This window comes from Mesoplodon mirus, assembly GCF_964341445.2.
Source record: "Mesoplodon mirus genome assembly, chromosome: 14".
Lineage (NCBI taxonomy): Eukaryota > Metazoa > Chordata > Mammalia > Artiodactyla > Ziphiidae > Mesoplodon > Mesoplodon mirus.
This window is the reverse complement of record NC_138990.1, coordinates 78,335,093-78,362,542: the sequence shown is the minus strand read 5'-3', so window position 1 is coordinate 78,362,542 and position 27,450 is coordinate 78,335,093. Positions and strand designations below refer to the sequence as shown.

The following is a 27,450-nucleotide window of genomic DNA, read 5'->3' as shown; positions in this document are numbered from 1 at the left end:
ATTTTATGATGTAGAGAGAGAGACAGGAAATAAGCAGGTAAATAAATAGTTATAATTTGAGAAAGTACTATAAAGTACACAAACCATAATGCTACTAGTAGAGAATAAGAGGGATATGTGTGTTGAATGGGAGATAGAGTAAGGGGAGGATGTGCTTAGATACTGTGGTCAGAAAAGCCTATTATATAACCACCGTTAACATTTTGTCATATACTTTTTCATACATTATATATAGCTATATAAAGTTTTTATATCAAAATGAGATTGTACTATATATTCTGTTTTGTAATCTCATAATTGAGTCTCTTGAAACAATAGCCAGTGTGTGTTAATTTCCTTACCTATTTCACTCTAACCTCTGCATTCTGCTTTCACCCCCTGTATTGGACTTGATATTGTTTCCCAATGTGATGTGGTCACTTCCTAATTTCCAAATCTAAAGGAGGTTTTTTCCTTAGTGTTTTATTTGCCAATTCTGAGCTGATTTTTCTTCCCTGTTTTCTCTCCTTCTTGGATGTTCCTTCTCGTCTTTATCACAAGCTTTTCTTTATATCTTTCTTTCACTTCTTTCTTCAGAAGTGTTGGAGTCCTGCTAGGTTCTATACTTGGCCCTCCTCACTAGTACTCTCCTAGAGTGATCTATTCAACATTCATGTCTTAAGTCTATAATGACTCACTACAGTCTTGTGGATTAAGTCTAAACTCCTTTGTAAGATTCCACCCAGCTTAAGGAATATTCATTTTTTATCTAAAGAAAAAAGAAATGAACCTTTAGTAATATTTATTATGAGGATTGATACCAGCATCTTCAGTCTGTATGTTTATTTATCAGATAGTCAAATTACAGATAAGTGAGTAAGCTCAAGGGATTAAGAGTGGTATCCTTCACTTAGTTCATCCTTGTCATGTAATAGCCTTACATGAATAGTTAATTGGGTTTACAAATTATGCTATCTAGTTTTAACTAAACCAACTCTTATAAAATGTTTAATTAACCTAAAGTGATTCCTGAAGAGAAATCACATCTTGGATGAATACTAACAATGGAACCACAAATAAAGCACAGAGTTGGATTCTCCTACTCTTAGTACAAGCTCTTCCATACATAAAAGTACTCAAAATAGCCATCAAACTTAAGACTATGTTATGTATGTTTTGTTTTTTTAATAAGAAAAAAAATTTTTTCTTATTAAATAAGAAAAAAATCATTCCAAATTTGCTGATCTTTTCAGAAATGGCATGTGACTGTCAGTAATATTTAACCAAACAGATAGTGAAACACACAGACAGACACAAAACAGACAGACAGACAGACAGACTCACACATTAAATCTGTTTCCACAGGGTGTTTTTGTTTGTTTTTATTTTTAAATAATGAATAAGAAAATGTATAATAGTAGTTGATCTTCTAGAAACACTCAAGCTATGGTAAATCTGTCTTGAAAACAGATGTTTGGAAATATTCCATCATTATGTTATTTTGTTAAATGATGAACTCTTTAAAAACCCAGACTGGAGTTTTCTACCCTGTTTTAAAAATCTCAAGATAGAGAGTTTAGGAAGTGTGATCAGTGATTTCTTTCATTTGGTTCTACATATATTTGTGAGTATCTTTTAAATTTTTCTATAATAGGCATTAAAAGCCAGGTATAAAAATAAATTGAACTTAGAGCCAAACCTTTGAATCACCATTTCATAAAGTTTAAATCAAGATTTTTAATAATAATGAGGTATAGTGAAATCACATTGCTATTGATTAAAAATAGAGTAAAAAGGTACTTTTTGCCATTAATTAATAAACTAGATTATTTTTAAAAGTCTTTTCTATCTTTAAAAAAGTTCCATTTAGCACAATTTTATATTACCTGCATTAATACAGTTGTACCCTATATAATTTGTAAATGATGATTGCTTAAAATTTTTTTAACTGTTGGGATACAGGATCAAAAAAGTTTGTAAATTGCTGATATAGATCGTAAGTATTCCAACTTCAAAGGAAAGCTAGTTTTCTGAGGGTTATAGTCATTAGAAAGATTCATAGTGGAGGTAGGAATAAGGCTGAAACTGAACTTTTGCAGTTTAATAATAGCATCGTTCCTGAATAATAAAGTGTCATAGTTAATCTTATGCGTCAACTTGGCTAGACTAAGGGATGCCCACTATTGATGGTAACACGTTATTTCTAAGTGTGTCTTTGAGGGTGTTTCTGGATGAAACTAGCATTTAATTCAGTAGACTGAGTAAAGAGATCTGCCCTTGCCAGTGTGAGCAGGCATCATCATCATCTAATCCTTTGAAGACCTGAATAAAACAGAAAAAGCAAAGGAAGGGTGAATTTGTTCTCTCCTCTTGAGCTGGGACATTCGAATTATCTGGCCCTCATACATCAGAGCTCTTGGTTCTAGGCCTTTGGACTCCAGGTCTTAATACCAGCAGCTGCCTGTATTTCAGGCCTTTGGCTTCAGACTGAGTTATACCATTGGCTTTCCTGGTTCTCCAGCTTGCAGAAGGCAGATTGTGGGACTTCTTGGCCTCCACAACTGGGTGGTGAGCCAATTCCTTGAATAACTCTCTTATAAATATCCTATTGGGTCTGTTTCTCTGGAGAACCCTGACTAATAAATATAAAGTAATAAGTTTTCATAGGAAAACATTTGGAAAATTCCAAAAAAGCACAAACAAATAAAAATTTCTTATAATTTTGTCATTTGGCAGTAACCATTGTTAATATTGTGGTATATGTCCATGCAATTTTTTTTGGAAATATGTATGCTTATTTTAAATTAGAAAATTAGGATCATACTGACATACTACTTTGAAAACTGTTTCCACTTAACAATATATGTTAAACATTTTTGTGTTATTAAATATTTTGCAATCGTATTTCAAAAAATTTTTAATTGTAAAAAATATGTATAACATAATATTTATCATCTTAACCATTTTTAAGTATGCAATTCCCTGTTTTCCCTTCCCTGGCCCCTGACAACCACATGCTACTTTCTGTCTCAGTGAATTTCACTGCTTATGTACCTCATGTAAGTGGAATCATACAGTATTTGTCTTTTTGTGATTGGCTTATTTCACTTAGCATAATGTCGTCAAGGTTCATCCATGCTATAGCAAATGTCAGAATTTCCTTCTTTTTTTAAGGCTGAATATAATACTCCATTGTGCATATATACCACATTTGTTTATCCATTCATCCGTTAGTGAACACTTGGGTTGCTTCTACCTCTTGGCTATTATGAATAATGTTGCTATTACATGGATGTACAAATGACTCCTCAAGACCCTGCTTTCGGTTCTTTTGGGTATATACACAGAAGTGGAATTGCTGCATCATATGGTAGTTCTAGTTTTACTTTTCTGAGGAATTGCCATGCTGTTTTCTGAAATGGCTGCACCATTTTATTTCCCACCAACAGTGCATAAGGCTTCTAGTACCTCCACATCCTTGCCAACAATTTTTGTTGTTGTTGATGATGTTTGGTTGGTTGGTTTTGTTTTTTGTTTTTTTGGATAGTAGCCATCCTAGTGGATGTGAAGTCTGCAATCCTATTTTTAATGACAGTGTAATCCATTGGCTATACTATAGCTTATTAAATAACCAATTCCTTCTTATTTAGGAGTTTGTTTCAGCTTTTTCACTCTTAAAAATAATGCTGAGGTTATTTTTGTTCATATTTTGGAGTGTTTGTATATTTGTTTTCTTAATATATGTAATCTAGAAATGAAATTTGAAATAACCTTTGAAGGAAGAAGAGACATTGGATAGGTAGAAGGATTGTATGAAAATTCTAGGAAGGACACAGCCTTAACAAAGACAAGGAAGCCTTGATAGTGTGATGGATTAGAGGGACAATTAGACCACCCTATCCAGAATAGAGATTATCCATGGGTAATAGGAAATCAGGCTAGAAAGGAAGGTAAACATCAGATTGTGGAAATCCTTGAGTACCAACTTGTAAAACTTGGCACTTGTTTGGAAAGTAATGAATAACTTTCCAAATGAAAGCAAAGATTTTTGAGCTGAAGTATGACAGAATGAAAACATTCTAGAAGATTAATCCTAAAGCAACGTGCAGAATGGTCTAGACTGAAAGCAGAGACCAGTTAGAGGACCACAGTATGATAGAAGGTCGATAGAGGGCAGGCAAGTTTAGGTTTTATAAAGTAGGTTATATTATAAAGTAGGGTATCACTTCTGAAGAATAGAAGGGAAGTAAAATGATTAGTTAGTATATCTGTGTTAACCACTTTGGTAGAGGGGGAAAAAAAAGACTTTTGCTATTACTTTACCTGTAATAGGCAATTTCATAGATAGTTCAGAGTTGGCTGTAAATGACTTTGTAATATCATTGTTCTCTGTAAGCAGCTAATATTATAGTGTAAAAGCAAGGGAAGAGATTTTTACACAGTATCTGGGTAATGCCTGTGGTAAATGTCCATCTCATCTGCCTTCTCATTCAGCTTCTAAGGAATTCGTTTCTATATACGGTATTATTCTTCTGCAGCATTAAAACTTGATTGAAATTTATTGATTTTCTTTCCTCCATATTGGAAGTTATACAAGAATGCCATCTTCAGGCAGATTAACAGTTACAAATTTAATGTTTTTCCTTCTCTCTGATATTTATATTTTGCATTATTTATCTATTTAATGTTTGAAAAATATAGTTTCTTCCCCCAACTTTTTATTGTGAAGCCTACAAAACATACAGAAAAGTGAAAGAATAGAATATGTTAGTCATATGTACTTGACTTACATAAACCATTTTTAACATTTTGCCGTATTTGTTTATCTGTGTGTATTTTTTGCTGAATCATTTGAAAGTAAGTTGTAGGTGGCATCATGTTTCATTCCTGAATACTTTATTGTTCATGTCCTGAGTATAAGGACATTCTCCCATAATCTCAATACCATCAATCCACTTAAGAAAATTAATAATAATTCCAAAATCTCATATAACATCCAATCCATATTCAAAATTTCCCAATTGTTTCAAGAGTGTATTAGAGGCATTTTTTTCTTTTCTTTTCTTTTCTTTTTTTATTTATTTTTTTATTTTTTATTTTTATTTTTTTTTTGCTTTATAAAAAATTTAATCAGTTATACATATACATATGTTCCCATATCCCCTCCCTTTTGCGTCTCCCTCCCACCCTCCCTATCCCACGCCTCCAGGTGGTCACAAAACACCGAGCTGATCTCCCTGTGCTATGCGGCTGCTTCCCACTAGCTATCTACCTTACGTTTGGTAGTGTATATATGTCCATGCCGCTCTTTCACTTTGTCACAGCTTACCCTTCCCCCTCCCCATATCCTCAAGTCCATTCTCTAGTAGGTCTGTGTCTTTATTCCTGTCTTACCCCTATGTTCTTCATGACATTTTTTTCCTTAAATTCCATATATATGTGTCAGCATACAGTATTTGTCTTTCTCTTTCTGACTTACTTCACTCTGTATGACAGACTCTAGGTCCATCCACCTCATTACAAATAGCTCAATTTCATTTATTTTTATGGCTGAGTAATATTCCATTGTATATATGTGCCACATCTTCTTTACTCATTCATCTGATGATGGACACTTAGGTTGTTTCCATCTCCAGGCTATTGTAAATAGGGCTGCTATGAACATTTTGGTACATGACTCTTTTTGAATTATGGTTTTCTCAGGGTATATGCCCAGTAGTGGGATTGCTGGGTCATATGGTAGTTCTATTTTTAGTTTTTTAAGGAACCTCCATACCGTTCTCCATAGTGGCTGTACCAATTCACATTCCCACCAGCAGTGCAAGAGTGTTCCCTTTTTTCCACACCCTCTCCAGCATTTATTGTTTCTAGATTTCTTGATGATGGCCATTCTGACTGGTGTGAGATGATATCTCATTGTAGTTTTGATTTGCATTTCTCTAATGAGTAGAGATGTTGAGCATCCTTTCATGTGTTTGTTGGCAGTCTGTATGTCTTCTTTGGAGAAATGTCTATTTAGGTCTTCTGCCCATTTTTGGATTGGGTTGTTTTTTTGTTATTGAGCTGCATGAGCTGCTTATAAATTTTGGAGATTAATCCTTTGTCAGTTGCTTCATTTGCAAATATTTTCTCCCATTCTGAGGGTTGTCTTTTGGTCTTGTTTATGGTTTCCTTTGCTGTGCAAAAGCTTTTAAGTTTCATTAGGTCCCATGTGTTTATTTTTGTCTTTATTTCCATTTCTCTAGGAGGTGGGTAAGAAAGGATCTTGCTGTGATTTATGTCATAGAGTGTTCTGCCTATGTTTTCCTCTAAGAGTTTGATAGCTTCTGGCCTTACATTTAGGTCTTTAATCCATTTTGAGCTTATTTTTATGTATGGTGTTAGGGAGTGATCTAATCTCATACTTTTACATGTCCCTGTCCAGTTTTCCCAGCACCACTTATTGAAGAGACTGTCCTTTCTCCACTGTACATTCCTGCCTCCTTTATCAAAGATAAGGTGACCATATGTGCGTGGGTTTATCTCTGGGCTTTCTATCCTGTTCCATTGATCTATCTTTCTGTTTTTGTGCCAGTACCACACTGTCTTGATTACTGTAGCTTTGTAGTATAGTCGGAAGTCAGGGAGCCTGATTCCTCCAGCTCCATTTTTCGTTCTCAAGATTGCTTTGGCTATTCGGGGTCTTTTGTGTTTCCATACAAATTGGGAAATTTTTTGTTCTAGTTCTGTGAAAAATGCCAGTGGTAGTTTGATAGGGATTGCATTGAATCTGTAGATTGCTTTGGGTAGTAGAGTCATTTTCACAATGTTGATTCTTCCAATCCAAGAACATGGTACATCTCTCCATCTATTTGTATCATCTTTAATTTCTTTCATCAGTGTCTTATAATTTTCTGCATACAGGTCTTTTGTCTCCTTAGGTAGGTTTATTCCTAGATATTTTGTTCTTTTTGTTGCAATGGTAAATGGGAGTGTTTCCTTGATTTCACTTTCAGATTTTTCATCATTAGTATATAGGAATGCCAGAGATTTCTGTGCATTAATTTTGTATCCTGCAACTTTACCAAATTCATTGATGAGCTCTAGTAGTTTTCTGGTAGCATCTTTAGGATTCTCTATGTATAGTATCATGTCATCTGCAAACAGTGACAGCTTTACTTCTTCTTTTCCGATTTGGATTCCTTTTATTTCCTTTTCTTCTCTGATTGCTGTGGCTAAAACTTCCAAAACTAGGTTGAATAAGAGTGGTGAGAGTGGGCAACCTTGTCTTGTTCCTGATCTTAGTGGAAATGGTTTCAGTTTTTCACCATTGAGGACAATGCTGGCAGTGGGTTTGTCATATATGGCCTTATTATGTTGAGGAAAGTTCCCTCTATGCCTACTTTCTGCAGGGTTTTTATCATAAATGGGTGTTGAATTTTGTTGAAATTTTGTTGCATCTATTGAGATGATCATATGGTTTTTCTCCTTCAATTTGTTAATATGGTGTATCACATTGATTGATTTGCGTATATTGAAGAATCCTTGCATTCCTGGAATAAACCCCACTTGATCATGGTGTATGATCCTTTTAATGTGCTGTTGGATTCTGTTTGCTAGTATATTGTTGAGGATTTTTGCATCTATGTTCATCAGTGATATTGGCCTGTAGTTTTCTTTCTTTGTGACATCCTTGTCTGGTTTTGGTATCAAGGTGATGGTGGCCTCGTAGAATGAGTTTGGGAGTGTTCCTCCCTCTGCTATATTTTGGAAGAGTTTGAGAAGGATAGGTGTTAGCTCTTCTCTAAATGCTTGATAGAATTCACCTGTGAAGCCATCTGGTCCTGGGCTTTTGTTTGTTGGAAGATTTTTTATCACAGTTTCAATTTCAGTGCTTGTGATTGGTCTGTTCATATTTTCTATTTCTTCCTGATTCAGTCTTGGCAGGTTGTGCGTTTCTAAGAATTTGTCCATTTCTTCCAGGTTGTCCATTTTATTGGCATAGACTTGCTTGTAGTAATCTCTCATGATCTTTTGTATTTCTGCAGTGTCAGTTGTTACTTCTCCTTTGTCATTTCTAATTCTATTGATTTGAGTCTTCTCCCTTTTTTTCTTGATGAGTCTAGCTAATGGTTTATCAATTTTGTTTATCTTCTCAAAGAACCAGCTTTTAGTTTTATTGATCTTTGCTATCGTTTCCTTCATTTCTTTTTCATTTATTTCTGATCTGATTTTTATGATTTCTTTCCTTCTGCTAACTTTGGGATGTTTTTGTTCTCCTTTCTCTAATTGCTTTAGGTGCAAGGTTAGGTTGTTTATTCGAGATGTTTCCTGTTTCTTAAGGTGGGATTTTATTGCTATAAACTTCCCTCTTAGAACTGCTTTCACTGCATCCCATAGGTTTTGGGTCGTCGTATCTCCATTGCCATTTGTTTCTAGGTATTTTTTAATTTCCTCTTTGATTTCTTTAGTGATCACTTCGTTATTAAGTAGTGTATTGTTTAGCCTCCATGTGTTTGTATTTTTTACAGTTCTTTTCCTGTAATTGATATCTAGTCTCATAGCACTGTGGTCGGAAAAGATACTTGATACAATTTCAATTTTCTTAAATTTACCAAGGCTTGATTTGTGACCCAAGATATGATCTATCCTGGAGAATGTTCCATGAGCACTTGAGAAAAATGTGTATTCTGTTGTTTTTGGATGGCATGTCCTATAAATATCAATTAAGTCCATCTTGTTTAATGTATCATTTAAAGCTTGTGTTTCCTTATTTATTTTCATTTTGGATGATCTGTCCATTGGTGAAAGTGGGGTGTTAAAGTCCCCTACTATGATTGTGTTACTGTCGATTTCTCCTTTTATGGCTGTTAGTATTTGCCTTATGTATTGAGGTGCTCCTATGTTGGGTGCATAAATATTTACAATTGTTATATCTTCTTCTTGGATCGATCCCTTGATCATTATGTAGTGTCCTTCTTTGTCTCTTCTAGTAGTCTTTATTTTAAAGTCTATTTTGTCTGATATGAGAATTGCTACTCCAGCTTTCTTTTGGTTTCCATTTGCATGGAATATCTTTTTCCATCCCCTTACTTTCAGTCTGTATGTGTCTCTAGGTCTGAAGTGGGTCTCTTGTAGACAGCATATATATGGGTCTTGTTTTTGTATCCATTCAGCCAATCTGTGTCTTTTGGTTGGAGCATTTAGTCCATTTACATTTAAGGTAATTATCGATATGTATGTTCCTATTCCCATTTTCTTAATTGTTTTGGGTTCGTTATTGTAGGTCTTTTCCTTCTGTTGTGTTTCTTGCCTAGAGGAGTTCCTTTAGCATTTGTTGTAAAGCTGGTTTGGTGGTGCTGAACTCTCTCAGCTTTTGCTTGTCTGTAAACGTTTTAATTTCTCCATCAAATCTGAATGAGATCCTTGCTGGGTAGAGTAATCTTGGTTGCAGGTTTTTCTCCTTCATCACTTTAATTATGTCCTGCCACTCCCTTCTGGCTTGTAGAGTTTCTGCTGAGAGATCAGCTGTTATCCTGATGGGGATTCCCTTGTGTGTTATTTGTTGTTTTTCCCTTGCTGCTTTTAATATGATTTCTTTCTGTTTAATTTTTGAGTTTGATTAATATGTGTCTTGGCGTATTTCTCCTTGGATTTATTCTGTATGGGACTCTCTGTGCCTCCTGGACTTGATTAACTATTTCCTTTCCCATATTAGGGAAGTTTTCAACTATAATCTCTTCAAATATTTTCTCAGTCCCTTTCTTTTTCTCTTCTTCTTCTGGAACCCCTATAATTCGAATGTTGGTGCGTTTAATGTTGTCCCAGAGGTCTCTGAGACTGTCCTCTGTTCTTTTCATTCATTTTTCTTTATTTTGCTCTGCATCAGTTATTTCCACTATTTTATCTTCCACCTCACTTATCCGTTCTTCTGCCTCAGTTATTCTGCTATTGATCCCATCTAGAGTATTTTTTATTTCATTTATTGTGTTTTTAATCGATGCTTGATTCATCTTAAGTTCTTCTAGGTCCTTGTTGACTGTTTCTTGCATTTTGTCTATTCTGTTTCCAAGATTTTGGGTCTGGGAAATAGAATCTTGGATCATCTTTACCATCATTATTTTGAATTCTTTTTCAGGTAGACTGCCTATTACCTCTTCATTTGTTAGGTCTGGTGGGTTTTTATCTTGCTCCTTCTCCTGCTGTGTGTTTTTCTGTCTTCTCATTTTGCTTATGTTACTGTGTTTGGGGTCTCCTTTTTGCAGGCTGCAGGTTCGTAGTTCCTGTTGTTTTTGGTGTCTGTCCCCAATGGCTAAGGTTGGTTTAGTGGGTTGTGTAGGCTTCCTGGTGGAGGGGACTAGTGCCTGTGTTCTGGTGGATGAGGCTGGATCTTGTCTTTCTGGTGGGCAGGTCCACGTCTGGTGGTGTGTTTTGGGGTGTCTGCGGACTTTTTATGATTTTAGGCCACCTCTCTGCTAATGGGTGGCGTTGTGTTTCTGTCTTGCTAGTTGTTTGGCATAGGGTGTCCAGCACTGTAGCTTGCTGGTCGTTGAGTGAAGCTGGGTGTTGGTGTTGAGATGGAGATCTCTGGAAGATTTTCGCCGTTTGATATTATGTGGAGCTGGGAGGTCTCTTGTGGAACAGTGTCCTGAAGTTGGCTCTCCCACCTCAGAGGCACAGCACTGACTCCTGGCTCCTCAATTTGGGGTGATGTGTTGTCTATTCATGTATTCCACAGATGCAGGGTACATCAAGTTGATTGTGGAGCTTTAATCCGCTGCTTCTGAGGCTGCTGGGAGAGGTTTCCCTTTCTCTTCTTTGTTCTCACAGCTCCTGGGTCTCAGCTTTGGATTTGGCCCCGCCTCTGTGTGTAGGTCGCCGGAGGGCGTCTGTTCTTTCCTCAGACAGGACAGGGTTAAAGGAGCAGCCTCTTCGGGGGCTCTGGCTCACTCAGGCCGGGCGGGAGGGAGGGGCACGGAGTGAGGGGCGAGCCTGCAGCGGCAAAGGTCGGCGTGACGTTGCAGCAGCCCGAGGCGCGCCGTGCGTTCTCCCAGGGAAGCCGCCCCTGGATCCCGGGACCCTGGCAGTGGCGGGCTGCACAGGCTCCCGGAAGGGCAGTGTGGACAGTGACCTGCGCTCGCACACGGGCTTCTTGGCGGCGGCAGCAGCAGCCCCAGCGTCCCACGCCCTTCACTGGGCTCCGTGCTTTCAGCCGCGACTTGTGCCCTCTGTGGAGCCCCTTTAAGCAGCGCTCTTAATCCCCTCTCCTCACGCACCAGGAAACCAAGAGGGAAGAAAAAGTCTCTTGCCTCTTCAGCAGCTCCAGAGTTTTCCCGGACTCCCTCCCGGCTAGCTGTGGCACATTAGCCCCCTTCAGGCTGAGTTCTCGCCGCCAGCCCCAGTCCTCTCCCTGCGCTCTGACCGAAGCCCGAGCCTCAGCTTCTAGCACCGCCCGCCCCGGCGGGCGAGCAGACAAGTCTCTCGGGCTGGTGAGTGCCGCTCGGCACTGATCCTCTGTGCGGGAATCTCTCCGCTTTGCCCTACCCAGGTATGTGGGGAGTTTCTTGCCTTTTGGGAGGTCTGGGGTCTTCTGCCAGCATTCAGTAGGTGTTCTGTAGGAGTTGTTCCACGTGTAGCTGTATTTCTGGTGTATCCGTGGGGAGGAAGGTGATCTCCGTGTCTTACTCTTCCGCCATCTTACCCGGAAGTCCCCATTTTTTTCTTTTTTAACCAGCATCCCGTCAAGGCTTGCATATTGCCTTTAGTTGTTGTCTCTTTATTTATTTTAATATAGAATAGTTCCCCAGCTTTTAAAAATGACATTCATCTAAGTGTCCAGGCCAGTTTTCTTGTAGAGTGTCTCATATTCTCAGTTTATTTGTTTCCCCATGTTGTGGTTTAAATCTCACTATCCTACTCCCCTCTGTTTTCTTAGACTGGAAGGTAGGTCTAGAGCAAAGGTACTTAACCTTCAGTTCACATACTCTATAGGGTCTGTGAATAGAATACAGGGAGTCGGAACTTTGGATGGGGAAAAAATTACATCTTTATTTTAATTCAGTGGTTCTCAACTGAGGCGATTTTTGTCCTCTCTCCTCTTTTCCCCTGCATAGGGATGTTTGGCTTTGCCTGAAGACATTTTTGGTTATCACAACTGGGTGCGAGGCTGCTATTGGCATCAAGTGGATAGAGGCTAAGGATGCATCTAAGGATCCTACAATGTACAGGGGGAGAATTATCTAGATCAGAATGTCAGTGTCAGTGGTGCCATGGTTGAGCAGCCATACCTTAACTGAATTTTAGCATTTCCTTTAATTGTGAATGTAAGAAACCTTTCACAGGGGTATTAGCACTACCTGTAACTTTGTCACCAAGAGAAATTTCAGATGTTTTCATATCATATTAAATTTATCTCAAAATATTTATGCTCATTTATTGCTTAGAAATTAGGATAAATTTGCATAATCAAGAAGCAAAAATATTACTATATTAAAATTTAAGAAGATAGTTTGACAGCTATATTTCAGTATAATTGTCCATTGTAATCTTATGTATTTTATGCATTATAAACATTCTGGCAAGGGTTCTGTAGACTTTACCAGACTGCCAAAGGAATCCACAGGACAAAAGGCTTAACCCTTGGTCTAGAGGCTTGATTAGATTGGGTTAAACATTTTTGGTGAGAATGCTTCATAGGCGATGATGTTTATTTCATATTGTTATTTATGAATCACATAATATCAAGTTGTCTTATCATTCTGAATGATGCCAAGTTTGATGACTTAGTTAATTAAGGTGGTGACAGCCAGATCTTTCCATTTTAGAGATACATTTTCCCCTTTGCATTGCAAAGTAGTCTGTGAGGTAATACTTTGGCACTAGGTGAATTTTCTGTTTCTGAACAGCCTTTCACCTAATAGCTTTAGCATACATTGATGATTTTTGCCTAAATTGATTTTTACATTGGGGGTTACAAGATGGTGATTTTCTATTTCAGTCATTTCTTCACATTTACTGGCATTCTTCTATAAATAAGAGATTTCCTTTCCCCTCTCCCACTTCACCCCTTTTCCTCATCCCCCTCCCCCCAAGTAACACTATAGATTCATTATTTTGTATTTGTTCAATATGTTACACTCGGGTTTTTTTTTTTTTTTGAGCGCTCAACTTGTTCTAAATGTGGTCAGTGGGAGCCCCTTTAACTTGGTCCTTGGTCCTTCTGATAGATCCTACTGGTCTTAGAGCATTTCCTTGCTTTCTGACACAAGTGTTCTCATGATCAAATTGTTCTTTCTTTGCTTCAGGTTTGGAGTCAACTATTTCTTTAAAGAACCATTGTTTCTTTGTGGGGAATGGTATTTAGAAACCAGGGTCTGAGCACTTGGTGTGCTCATTGCTTCTGGAGTGACAGTGCTTCTAGGCCTTTTAAATAGAAGCTCTTAACTAAACTTTGAGCATAAAAAGATATTTTGAGCTACAAGAAAGAAAACCAAATGTTTCTGATTTACACATCCTTGCAGTTTTTTTCTTTTGGAATGAATGAGTCTGTTTATTCCTTTCTTTATCAGCCCAGACCCATGCTTCTATCTACTCACTCAAGGATTATTGGTAGTTGTCTAACTAATGTTTCTCTCTTCTGATCTTTTCTACATACTACCCATTTCATTCATCTATAGAATATTTATATTTTCTGTGTGCCAGGAACTGTGTTAGGCATGTAGAATACACAGGAAAATGGAAACATCAAGAAGTTCACAGTCTAATAGGAAAGACCGATATGAAAACCGAAATTTCAGTGTGATTGGTGCAAAAATAGAAATAAACAGCGACTAAGTGTAAGAAACCAAAGACTTCAAGAGAAAATATTTGAGTATGGTAATGATATAATTATGAGAAGATTACCATGTGAAGAAGGGTGGATCTATTTATAGATTCTCATTATTGGTGACCACCGGTCAAATGCCCAATTTGTATCTAGATGGTAGTTACAAGTGGAAGTGTTAAAAATCGGGGGTTGCCTACATTTAGTGCTGAGAGCTTTCCTTTTTCCTGTATTCTGTTTTTGTTTTTCTTTTCTGGGTAGGCAAACTATTCTTCACTTACACTAAAACTTTCTTATGAAAGATTATTTCTTTGCTGAAATTGTTTGGTTTAGAGGCCATGTAGATTTGCTTATTTGTTTATACATCCATGCTTTGTGAATAAATCTGCCATGTTTTATTACCAGTGATTGCACTTAGCAAGTATCTGCGTCATACGTGTTATGTGGTTATTAATACAAAATTTGGTTCTTACTGTGGGGAGATCATCTTAATAAACACAGGGTGGTAAGATGATCTGAGAGTCAGATGGATAGAAATTGGGTCTCACCCATGTAGGCAGTACCCTAATTGTACATAATCCCGTTATAGCTAGAGATTGTCCCTCTTTTCATAAGAATTAGGAGGGGTGTAGGAAAAAAAACAGAAAACTTGTGCATGTTTCCCAATTCAGAATCTTTAAGGACTAGATAAGCCATTTTTATTTCCCCACCCAGATATAGAAGTAACTTATAGGAGTCTAGAAATGTTTTTCCACAAGTCCCCATCTCCCCAAGTATTTCTAGATTCCTAAGATGTCAATTAGGCTTTCTTTTTGCTGTTGAAACAACATGATGGTAAATAGAATACATTGAAATTGTAGTGTGCTATTGTCAGAATCAATGTTTAATTTATCTGACATCAAGCAATGGGTGTTTGACATAAACACATTTTCCATATATTTGTAGCCTACTTCTTTAAGTGTCAAAATGTGTTTATTTTAGCCATTTTATTTGATGAAATTAACAAAAAAGTTAAACAGACTTAATGTCACATGTAGAATTGTCTTTACCAAGCACTGAATGTACAGGCTTCTGTGTTATCAGTGTTTCCTATCCTTAGGAAACATTCTTAAATGTTTCTTCTTCTTAAATATGCAAATGATTTTATACGGAAACAACTGTACACTTAATATATATGGATATAAATGCAATGGGCTGGTGATGGCTTTCAAACCAATACCCTGATTAATTTTCCCGGATATTTTCATCGTAGTACTCTTTTCCCCCAAACCTCTACTGGCTCCTGTAGTTTGACCATACTGTCTCTCTGTGTGTGTGTGTGTGTGTGTGTGTGTGTGTGTGTGTGTGTGTGTGTGTGTGTGTGTAAATATGATTTGTCAGTACTTTTGTCAGCATTTTTGTCAGCAAACATTTCACTCCAGCCAAGTCAGTTTCCGCATAGTCTTATGATTGTTCCATGTCCCTTAACCTTTGTTCATGCTGTTTTTTGCTTTTTCCGGAACTTTGAGGAAGTTATTTACTTTTGTTCTTTTCTTAACAGCTTGTTTCTTATGGTCTCAGTGAATGGTGTAATTGGATGTGTTTCCTTTGTGTTAGAAGGACTGAGACAGGTATACAAGAAGTCTGGGAAATGTAATTTTTAGCTTTCCATCGAACTATAGAGGAGTTAGAGGGGATGACTTTTTTGTCACCAGTCCTAGCCTTATATCTCTCCTTTATTTATTACTCTTACTTTTCTATTCACCAGGTTTCCTAAGTTGGCTTTTTAAAAAACTTGTTAAACCACATGTATCTTTGTAAACTACCTAATCCTTTTGGGCCTTGTTATACGTATCTCTAGTATCAGGGAACTTAGACTAGGTGATCTCTAAGTTCCTTTTCAGCTATAAGCTTCTGTTTATGTTCATTTATTTATTCCTTCATTAAAAAGTATTTATTGAATGTCTGCTGTTTGGTTGATATGATCAGCAATATGAGTTTCTACCCTCCGATAGTAAAATAATACATGTTCTTCATTATCCAGGTTATGTACTGCTTCATTTGTAAAGTGTTAGCTGACATTGTAGCCTTTATTATGTTGTCTTGGCCCCACAAATTATTTTCTTACTTGTTAAAAAGTATAGACATAGATTAACTTGTGTTTTGTTTAGGGTTTTGATTTTTTTGATTACCTAATGTAATTGCAAGTACCTTGAAGAATGATACTTCTTTTATAAACATTTAATATAGTGACAGTCACATAGTAATTGTAAACATAATGATAACTAATGTTCATTTATGAACACTAACTTTGAGGCAGGCATTGTTTTAAATGCTTTACATATATCCATTCCTTTAATTCTTAGAAAATGTTTATGAGATGGGATCTCTTTTCATCTCCATTTTTACACATGAAGTAAAACACACAAAGATTAAGTAAATTTCCTCAAGGTTATATTGCTGGTAAGTGAAGCTGGAGTATGAGCCCAGACCGTCAGATTTCAAAAACCCATGCACTTAATCCATTTTGCTATAATGTGTAATTATTATATACTTGCTGAATGAATGGAATGTTTTCATTTTTAATATATATTGGTTACAGTTTTGGTATCTATTTTCACTTTGGATAAAAGACTAAATAAGGATATTTCACTTTGAGGAGAATACTTCTTAAACAAGGACAAATAACTTTCTTAGCAAATAAATATAGTGAATGACTCCCACAATTAATAGTGAGTATTCAAATTATGTACTTACACCTTGAGGGATTTTAAATAATGTGTCTGTTTTTGAAAGAAAATTTTTGTGACATGCATAGTACTTACAGATGAGTTTTGATTTGTATTAAGTGTCTTGATGATTATTTGTTGCTCATTTTCAGCTGAGTGGTGATTTTATGCAATGGCTTCAAGCCACAGTTCTTCACCAGTGCCTCAAGGAAGCAGCAGTGATGTTTTCTTTAAAAAAGAGGTAGACCCGACAAAACACATTCGACCTGTGCAGTCACTGCCAGATGTGTGTCCCAAGGAACCCACAGGTAATACCTTTTTTTTTTTTGAGGAATTTTATTGAGGATTTGTTTTATCTTTAAATGAAGTCAGATATCATATACTTAACTCAAAAGAATAAATTTTACGATGTGAAAACTAAAGACATAATTTGGAAATAAGTTGATTAAGAAATTGGAATATAGTTCTTTTCATACATTTCCATAAACGAAGTCACTTATATAAACTGAAAGAAAAGTTTTGAAAATGAGGGTACAGATTGAAAGCTCTTCAGTTAAACATAGTACAGTCAGTCCTCATCATTTGCCGATTCTATATTTGCAAATTTGCTTAATTCCTAAAATTTAGTTGTAACCCCTAAATCAATACTTGTGGAACATTTGTGGTCATTTGTAGACAAGCACAAAGGAGTGAAAAATTTGAATCGCCTGATATGCACGTTCCCACCTGACTTTGAACAAAGCAACACTTTGCCTTCTTTCAGCTTTCATGATGTAAACACATGTCCCTTTTGTGGTCTCTCTTTTTTTTTTTTTTTTTTTTTTTTTTTTTTTTTTTTTTTGCGGTATGCGGGCCTCTCACTGTTGTGGCCTCTCCCGTTGCGGAGCACAGGCCCCGGATGCGCAGGCCCAGCGGCCATGGCTCATGGGCCCAGCCGCTCCGCGGCATATGGGATCCTCCCAGACCGGGGCACGAACCCATATCCCCTGCATCGGCAGGCGGACTCTCAACCACTGCGCCACCAGGGAGGCCCCCTTTTGTGGTCTCTTTAGTGCCACATTTTTTTGTATTTTTGTTGGTGATTTTGCTGTTCATAATGGTTTCCAAATGTTGTACTGAAGTGCTTTCTAGTGTTTCTAAGCACAGGAAGGCTATATTGTGTTTTATGAGGAAAATACATATGTTGCATAAGTTTCATTCAGGTGTGAGTAATAGTGGTGTTAGCCATGAGTTCAATGTTAATGAATGAACAATATATATTAAATAAGATATCTTTAAACAGAAACACACACAAAACAAGATTATATATTGATTAGATGATGAAAGTTGCAGAGATTTGCAGGAATGCAACCCTGTATTTCCCATAGGAGCAAAGGTTCAGTATTTGCTTATTAAATGTTCCAGTGACTTTATAGAACAAAACTGTGAATAACGAGAATCGACTGTATATTTTTCTCTCCTCTATGGTTAATGTCACAGCAGCATTTTGGTTATCTAATTATAAGCTGAAAAAAAGGATATTGGAACCAGGTGTGTCTGCCATAAAACAATAGAAAAAAGGCCTACCTGTGGAAAAAACCTGGAGTATTAAAGGATAGAAGACATACAATAGAAGGTAGAAGAGTTTTGATGTTGAAAAAAGATAAATTGTACGTTAAGGAAAGAAATTAATGAAAGACTTTCTTCCCCCCACCCTTCAACTACAACCCTCAAATTCTGCATATCCTTTATCTTGTACATGTTTTTCCTCCCCTTGGCAGTTGATGCTGAAAGCTGAAGTTTAAAGCATTTGCTATAGAAGGGAGAGTTTAGTTGCTTTGTATAATCTAAGCATTTTTATTTTTCTAGAATGTGCTTTCAAACATAAAACTTACTTTACAGAGTTCTCTTGTTTACTTTTTGCAGGTGATTCAAATAGTTTATGTGTTGCCCCATCTCTAGTTACAGATCAACATAGATGGACTATATATCATTCCAAAGTAAATCTCCCAGCAGCATTAAATGATCCTAGATTAGCAAAAAGAGAATCTGACTTCTTCACAAAAACATGGGGATTGGACTTTGTGGACACTGAAGTCATACCTTCATTCTACCTCCCACAGATCAGCAAGGAACATTTTACAGTATATCAACAGGAAGTCTCTCAGGTAATATCTGATCTTGAAATTAGTTATAGTCAGGTTAAAAGTAAAAGAAATATTTATAGTTTGATTTATTATAGATTTCTGACCAATAATCTTTGATGAACCTATGGTATTCTTTTCTTTTCATATACATTCTATTGTCCTGGGTTGTATTTAATTCTTTGCTTAGATATATGTAAATATATTTCTCTTACAGTAGTGATTTTTCAGAATTATACATTCCTAATAGTTCTAAGAATCAATGTGAAACTCACCACTAAGAAACAAACAACCCAATTAAAAATTGGGCACAGGACTTGCGTAGACATTTCTCTGAAGAAGATATACAAATGACCAATAAGCACATGAAAAGATGGTCAAGGTTACTAATGTTTCATTTTTTATTTTGTAATTACAAAAAAAGTTAAGTAGTTAATGTACAATAGTATGTTAGTTTCAGGTGTACTATATAATGATTTGACATTTGCATATGTTATGAAATGATCACCACAGTAAGTCAAGTAACTGTCTGTCCCCGTACAAAATTATTACAGTATTATTGACAATATTCCTTATGCTGTATATTACATCCCCATGACTTATTTATATTATAACTGGAGGCTTGTGCCTCTTAATCCCCTTCACCTATTTTGTCAACCCCCCAACTCCCCTCCTCTCTGACAACCATTTGTTTATTCTCTGTATCTGTGAGTCTGTTTTCCTTTTGCTTTGTTTGTTTGTTTTGTTTTATAGATTCCACATGTTAAGTTGGAGCATACAGTGTTTGTCTTTGTCTGACTTATTTCACTTAGCATAATACCTTCTAGATCCATTGATGTTACAGATAACAAGATTTCATTTTCTTTTTATGGCTGAGTCATATTCCATTGTGTATATATACCACATCTTATTTAGCCATTCATTTATCAATAGACACTTAGGTTGCTTCCTTATCTTGGCTGTTGTAAATAATGCTGCAGTGAATATTGGTGTGCATATATCTTTTAGAATTAGTGTTTTTGTTTTCTTCAGGTAAATACCTAGAAGTGGAATTGCTGGATTCTATGGCAGTTCTATTTTTACTTTTTTGAGGAACCTCCATACTATTTTCCATAGTGGCTGTACCAATTTATCTCAGCAACAGTTCACCAGGGTTCCCTTTTCTCCACATCCTGACCAAGACTTTTAATTTGCTATTTGTTGTCTTTTTTGTAGCAGCCATTCTGACAGGTGTGAGGTGGTATCTCAACTGTGATTTTAATTTGCATTTCACTGATAATTAGTGATCATCTTTTCATGTGTCTGTTGACCATCTGTATGTCTTCTTTGGAAAAATGTCTATTCAGGTCCTCTGCCCATTTTTGAGTTGAGTTGTTTGTTTTTTTGATGTTGAGTTGTATGAGTTCTTTGTGTATTTTGGATATTAACCCTTTATTGGTTATATTATTTGCAAATATCTTCTCCTATTTAGTAGGCTGCCTTTTGGTTTTATTGATAGTTTCTTTGCTGTGCAAAAGCTTTCTAGTTTGATGTAATCCCATTTGTTTGTTTTTGCTTTTGTTTCCCTTGCCTGAGGAGACAGATCCAAAAAAAAAAATTTTGCTAAGATCGATGTCAAAGAGGTTACTGCCTATATTTCTTCTAGCAGTTTTATGGCCTCAGGTCTTAACATTTAAGTCTCTAATCCATTTTGAGTTTATTTTTGTATATGGTATGAGAAAATAGTCCAGTTAGATTCTTTGCATGTAGTTGTCCATTTTTCCCAGCAGCACTTATTGAAGGGGCTCTTTTCCCTATTGTATATTTTTGCCTCCTTTGTCATAGATTATTTGACCATGTAAGCATGGGTTTATTTCTGGACTCTCTATTCTGTTTCATTGATCTATGTGTCTGTTTTTGTGCCAGTACCATTTCTGTTTTGATTACTGTAGTTTTATAGTATAGTTTGAAATCAGGGAGCATGATACTTCCAGCTTTGGTTTTCTTTCTCAAGATTGTTTTGGCTATTTGGGGTCTTTTGTGTTTCCATACAAATTTTAGAATTTTTTGCTCTAGTTCTGTGAAAAATGCCATTGGTATTTTGATAGGGATGGCACTGAATCTGTAGATCACCTTGGGTAGTATGGTCACTTTAACTATTAATTCTCCCAATCCATGAGTACAGTATATCTTTCCATTTGTTTGTGTCATCTTCAGTTTCTTTCATCAGTGCCTTATAGTTTCCCAAGTATAAGGCTTTTACCTCCTTGGTTAGATTTATTCCTAGGTATTTTATTCTTTTTGATGCAGTTGTAAATGGGATTGTTTTCTTCATTTCTCTTCCTGATGGTTCATTGTTAGTGTACAGAAACACAATAGCCTCTGTTTATTAATTTTGTATCCTGTAATTTTACTGAATCATTGACTAGTTCTGATAGTTTCTTGGTAGCTTCTTTAGGATTTTCTATATATAGTATCATGTATTCTGCCAATAGTGACAGTTTTACTTTTTCTTTTCCAGTTTGGATTTCTTTTATTTCTATTTCTTGTCTGATTGCTGTGGCTAGGACTTCCAATATTATGTGGAATAAAAGTGGCGAGAATGGGGCTTCCCTGATGGCGCAGTGGTTGAGAGTCCGCCTGCCGATGCAGGGGACACGGGTTCGTGCCCCGGTCTGGGAAGATCCCACATGCCACGGAGCGGCTGGGCCCGTGAGCCATGGCCGTTGGGCCTGCGCATCCGGAGCCTGTGCTCCGCAACGGGAGAGGCCACAACAGTGAGAGGCCCACATACCGCAAAAAAAAAAAAAAAAAAAAGTGGCGAGAATGGACATCCTTGTCTTGTTCCTGATCTTAAGGAAATGCTTTCAGCTTTTCACTGTTGAGTATGATGTTGGCTGTAGATTTGTCATATATGGCTTTATTATGTTGAGGTATTTTCCCATTATATCAACTTTGTTGATATTTTTCTCATAAATGTATGTTGAATTTTGTCAAAGCTTTTTCTGCATCTATTGAGATGATCATATGATTTTTATTCTTCAATTTGTTATTGTGGTCTGTCATATTGATTGATTTGCAGATATTGATCCATCCTTGCACCCTTGGGTTAAATCCCACTTGATCATATTTTATGATCCTTTTAATGTATTATTGAATTCGGTTTGTTAATATTTTGTTGAGGATTCATACATCTATGTTCATCAGGAGTACTGGCCTGTAATTTTCTTTTTTGTCGTGTCTTTGATTTTGATATCAAGGTAATGCTGGCTTTGTAGAATGAGTTTGGAAGCATCCCTTTTGGAGTAGTTTGAGAAGGATAGGTGTTAACTCTTCTTTAGATGTTTGACAGAATTCACCTGTGAAGCCATCTGGTCCTGGACTTTTGTATGTTGGGAGTTTTTTTTTTTTAATTACTGATTTGATTTCATTACTGGTAATCAGTCTTTTCATATTTTCTGTTTCCTCCTGTTTCAGTTTTGAGAGATTGTATGTTTCTAGGAATTTATCCATTTCTTCTGGGTTGTCCACTTTATTGGTGTATAATTGTTTGTAGTAATCTTTTATCCTTTGTATCTGTGGTGTCAGTTTTAACTTCTCTTTCATTTCCGATTTTATTTATCTGGGTCCTCTTTTTCTTGATGAGTCTAGCTACAGCTTTATCAATTTTATTTATCTTTTGAAATAACCAGCTCTTAGTTTCATTGATCTTTTCAGTTGTTTTTTAAGTCTCTGTTTTATTTATTTCTGCTCTGATCTTTATTATTTCTTGCCTTCTACTAAGTTTGGGTTTTGCTTTTTCTTCTTTTTCTAGTTACTTTAGGTGGAAGTTTAGATTTATTTGAGATTTTTCTGTTTACTGAGGTGGGCTTGTATTGCTATAAACTTCCCTCTTAGAATTGTTTTTACTGCATCTCATCATAACAAACATTGTTATGTTTATGTTTTTATTTGTTTCTAGGTATTTCTTAAATTTCCTCTTTCACTTCTTCAGTGACCCATTGGTTGTCTAGCAGCATGTTGTTTGGACTCCACCTGTTTGTGTTTTTGAATTTTTTCTTCTTGGAGTTGATTTCTAGTCACATAGCCTTGTGGTTGGAAAAGATGCTTGATATGATTTCAATCTTCTTAAATTTATTGAGACTTTTTAAAATATAAATTTATTTATTTAATTATTTTTGGCTGCATTAGGTCTTTGTTGCTGCGTGTGGGCTTTGTCTAGTTGTGACAAGTGGAGGCTACTCTTTGTTGTGGTGCAGTGGCTTCTCCTGCTGCCGAGCATGGGTTCTAGGCACGCGGGCTTCAGTAGTTGTGGCACGTGAGCTCAGTACTTGTGGTTCGTGGGCTCTAGAGCGCAGGCTCAGTAGTTGTGGCACACAGGCTTAGTTGCTCCACGGCATGTGGGAGTCTTCCTGAGCCAGAGCTTGAACCCTTGTCCCCTGCATTGGCAGGCAGATTCTTAACCACTGCGCCACCAGGGTAGTCCCTTTTGAGACTTATTTTGTGGCCTAGCATATGATCTGTCCTGGAGAATGTTTCATGTGCATTTAAAAGAATGCACATTTTGCTGCTTTTGGATGAAATGTTCTTTACATACCTGTTAGTTCCATCTGGTCTAATGTGACATTTAAGACCATTGATTGTCTATCTGAATGACCTATCCAACCATGTAAGTGAGGTGTTAAAGTCCCCTATTTTTATTGTATAACTTTCAGTTTTTCTCATTAATATTTGCTTTATGTATTTAGGTGCTCCTATGTTGGGTGCATATGTATTTACAACTGTTATATCTTCTTCTTGGACTGATCCCTTGATCATTATGTAATGTCCTTCTTTGTCTCTTGTTACAGTCTTTGTGTTAAAGTCACTTTGTCTGATATAAGCACTGCTACCCAGCTTTTTTTTTCTTTTCTTTTTTTTGGTTTCCATTTGCATGGAAAACCTTTTTCCATCCCTCACTTTCAGTCTGCGTGTGGCTAGGTCTGAAGTGAGTCTCTTGTAGGCAACATATATATGGGTTTTGTTTTTATATCCATTCAGCCACTCTATGTCTTTGGATTGGAGGATTTAGTCCATTTACTTTTAAAGTAATTATTGATAGCTATGTCCTTATTGCCATTTTGTTAATCGTTTTCTGGTTGTTTTTGTAGGTTTTTTTTTCCTCCTCTTCTTTTGCTCTCTTCCCTTTTGATTTGATGACTATCTTTAGTGTTATGTTTGTTTGGGTTTTTTTAGGTTTTTTTTTTGACGTGGACCATTTTTTTTTAAAGTCTCTATTGAATTTGCCACAACACTGCCTCCGTTCTGTGCCTTGACCCCTTGGCCACAGGCATGTGGGATCCCAGCCCCCCGACCAGGGATTGAACCTGAAGTCCCAACCACTGGACCACCAGGGAAGTCCCTAGTGTTATGTTTGGATTCCTTTCTCTTTTTTGTATGTGTATGTATTACAGGTTATTGGTTATCTTTGATTAGTTAGTGTGTATGTATTTGTAGTTTTTGGTTACCATGAGTTTTAAATATCACACACACACCCACACACACACACACACACACACTGATTATTTTAAGTTGATGCTCTCTTAAGTTTGAACATATTCTAACCACCCTACATTTTTACACCCCACCCCCATGTTTAATGCTTTTGACGTCATATTTTACATATTATTGTTTTGTGTAACTCTTAACTACTTATTGTGGATATAGATGATTTTACTACTATTGTCTTTCAACCTTCCTACTAGCTTTTTTTTTTTTTTTTTTTTTTTTTTTTGCTGTACGCGGGCCTCTCACTGTTGTGGCCTCTCCCGTTGCGGAGCACAGGCTCCGGATGCGCAGGCCCAGCGGCCATGGCTCACGGGCCCAGCCGCTCCGCGGCATATGGGATCCTCCCAGACCGGGGCACGAACCCGTATCCCCTGCATCGGCAGGTGGACTCTCAACCACTGCGCCACCAGGGAGGCCCCCTACTAGCTTTATAAGTGGTTGATCTACTACCTTTACTGTATATTTGACTTTACCAGTGAGTTTTTTAATACTTTTCTTTTTTTAATTTAAAGTTTTAATTGAAGTATAGTTGATTTACAATATTATGTCAATTTCTGCTGTTCAGCAAAGCAATTCAGTTATACATATGTGTGTGTGTATATATGTGTGTGTATATATACATTCTTTTAAAAATATTCTTTTCCATTATGGTTTATCATAGGATATACTTTTCATATTTCTAGTTGTGGCCTTTTCTTTTCAACTTAGAGAAGTCCCTTTAACATTTCTTGTAAAGCTGGTTTAGTGGTGCAGGACTCTTAGCTTTTAGCTTTTGCTTGTCTGTTAAACTCTTTATCTCTCCTTCAGGTTTGTGATAACCTTGCTGGGTTGAGTATTCTTGGCTGTAGGTTATTTCCTTTCATTATTTTGAGTGTATCCTGCCAATCCCTTCCGGCATGTAAAATTTCTGCTGAAAAGTCAGCTGATAGTCTTATGAGAGTTCCCTCATACATACTTAGTTGCTTTTCTCTTGCTGTTTTTAAGATTCTGTATTTACAATCTTTTTTTTTTTTTTTTGCCATTTTCATTTTAATGTGTCTTGGTGTGGACCTCTTAGGGTCATCTTGCTTGGGACTCTCTGTGCTTCCTGGACCTGGATATACGTTTCTTTCCCCAGGTTAGGGAAGTTTCCAGCTATTATTTTTTCAAACAAGTTGTCTGCCATTTTTTTCTCTCTCTTCTCCTTCTGGGACCCCTATAATGTGAATGTTAGTATGCTTAATGTTGTCCCAGAGGTCTCAAACTACTTTTTTTTTATTCTTTTTTCTTTTTTCTGTTCAGCTTCTGTGATTCCCACTACTTCCTCTTCGAGACTGCTGAAGAGATCTGTATCATTTAATCTACTGTTGATTCCTTCTAGGTTCAGTTATTGTATTCTTCAGCTCTGTTTGGTTCTTTATATTTTCTAACTCTTTGTTGAAATTTTCACAGTTTTCATTCATTCTCCTCCTGAGTTTGGTGAGTATCTTTATTATTACCTTGACTTTTTAGTGGAGGTGATTGCTTATCTCCACTTGGTTTAGTTCTTTTTTTGAGGTTATGTCTTGTTCCTTTGTTTGGAACATATACCTCCGTCTCCTCATTTTGCCCAGTTCTCTGTGTTTATTTCTGTGTGTTAGGTCAGTTACATTTCCTGATCATGGAGAAGTGGTCTTAAGTAGGATACGTCCTGTGGGACGCAGCAACATGCTCCCCTCTGGTTACCAGAGCTATATCCTATAGGGGTAGCCCCTATGTGGGACTGCATGTGCCCTTCTTTGTTGGGGGGTCAACTACTGGGGGCACACTGGTAGGCATGGCTGGCCTATGGCCTGATGGCTTTGTGACTGTGCCTCATGCAGTGGCCATGGGCCTTCTGGAGGGTGAGGCTGGGTCCCCATGTGGCTATCTGTTCAGCCTCAGGTGGGTTCAGGGCTGGTGCTGGCCTGCTGGTGGGCAGGGCTGGGTTCCCAGTGCTAATAGACTAGAGGGAGGATTCCAAAATGGTGCTCACCAGCACTGGTGTTATTGCAGTGCAACAAACTCCCAAAATGGCTGCTCCCATCATCTCTATTCCCTGGGGAGGTCCCAGTTGCCTCCTGCCTCTTTCAGAGGCTCTCCAACATTGTCCAGTGGGTCTGTCCCAAGCTCCTTTCAAACAACTGCCTCTGGCTCGGACTCAGAGCATGTGAGATTTGCATGCACCCTTTAAGATCAGAGACTCTTTCCTATAGCTCTCCAGCTCTCCAGAACATAAGATCCACTAGTTTGCAAAGTCACACATGCTGGAGTCTCATCTTCCCAGCACAGGACCCTGGACTGGGGAGCCTGATGCGGGGCTCAGACCCCTTGCTCCTTGGGGAGGACCTCTATAATTGTGATATTTCTCCCATTTGTGGGTCCCTGACCCAGGCGAGTGGGTCATACCTCTACCCCTCCTACCTGTCTTGCTGTAGTTTCTTCTCTATGTCTTTAGTTGTGAAAAATCTTTTCTGCTATTCTTTAGGTTCTCATTGATAGTTGCTCTGTAAATAGTTATAATTTTGGTGTGTCTGTGGGAGGAGGTGAGTTCAAGGTCTTCCTACTCCACTATCTTGGCCACCTCCACTAATGGTTTTAACTGGTAAATTTTATGTTGTGTATATTTCACCACAAAAAATGGACAAGGGATCTGAACAGGCATTTCACTAAAGAAAAGATACAGATGGCTAGTAAGCATATTAAAAATTGCCCGACATCATATGTCTATAGGGAATTGCAAATTAAAACGAGGTGCCACTACACGTCCTTTAGAAAGACAAAAATCCAAAATGCTGTCAAGACCAAATGCTGGCAAGGATGTGGCTAATAACTCTTATTCATTGTGCATAGGAATGCAGAATAGTACAGCCACTTTGGAGACAGTCCTGTAGTTTCTAATAGAACTGCTATCAGAATTCTACAGGGCTAATACTATTAGCCCAGGGTTTTTTCCTTACCACACTCCACTTTCCCATATGTCCTGTGTATGGTATCTGAAAAGATAACAGTGTTGTTAGTGGTCATCTAATCTGAACTCAGAATGGGGTTTCTTTCTGTCTTTCCTTTTTTCTTTTTGGACTCAGAGGAAGTATTAACTACTAATCTGTCTTTCGATCTTGGGTATATAGGTTTAAAATTTTCTTGCTTATTTTAAAAAAGTTATTTTCTTAATTGATTTATGTTATAAAAATAAGGATTTTGTATTTGCTTTCCCACTTCATTCTAAGTTTATGGAGATTTTACTATAATTGTATAAAATGGGATGAGTATAAGTATAAAGACATTCACACATCTCAGTGGTATTTGGTTTATT

At 37.0% G+C, this 27,450-nt stretch overlaps 1 protein-coding gene across 5 annotated transcripts in view; it reads left to right on the top strand.

Annotated features, from left to right (window-relative positions):
- VPS54 (VPS54 subunit of GARP complex) overlaps positions 1-27,450 on the top strand; it is a 104,234-nt gene that overhangs the window by 14,745 nt on the left and 62,039 nt on the right. For 4 of the 5 annotated variants that reach the window (XR_014295880.1, XM_082642258.1, XM_082642257.1 and 1 more), the window contains exons 2-3: positions 16,641-16,796; positions 18,394-18,635. Coding sequence is in view for 4 of the 5 variants with exons in the window: in XM_082642258.1 (XP_082498384.1) it covers positions 16,661-16,796; positions 18,394-18,635 (378 nt within the window). In the remaining variant the exon portion in view is untranslated. The remainder of the gene's footprint in view (positions 1-16,640; positions 16,797-18,393; positions 18,636-27,450) is intronic. The other variant, XM_082642260.1, reaches the window with a different exon arrangement.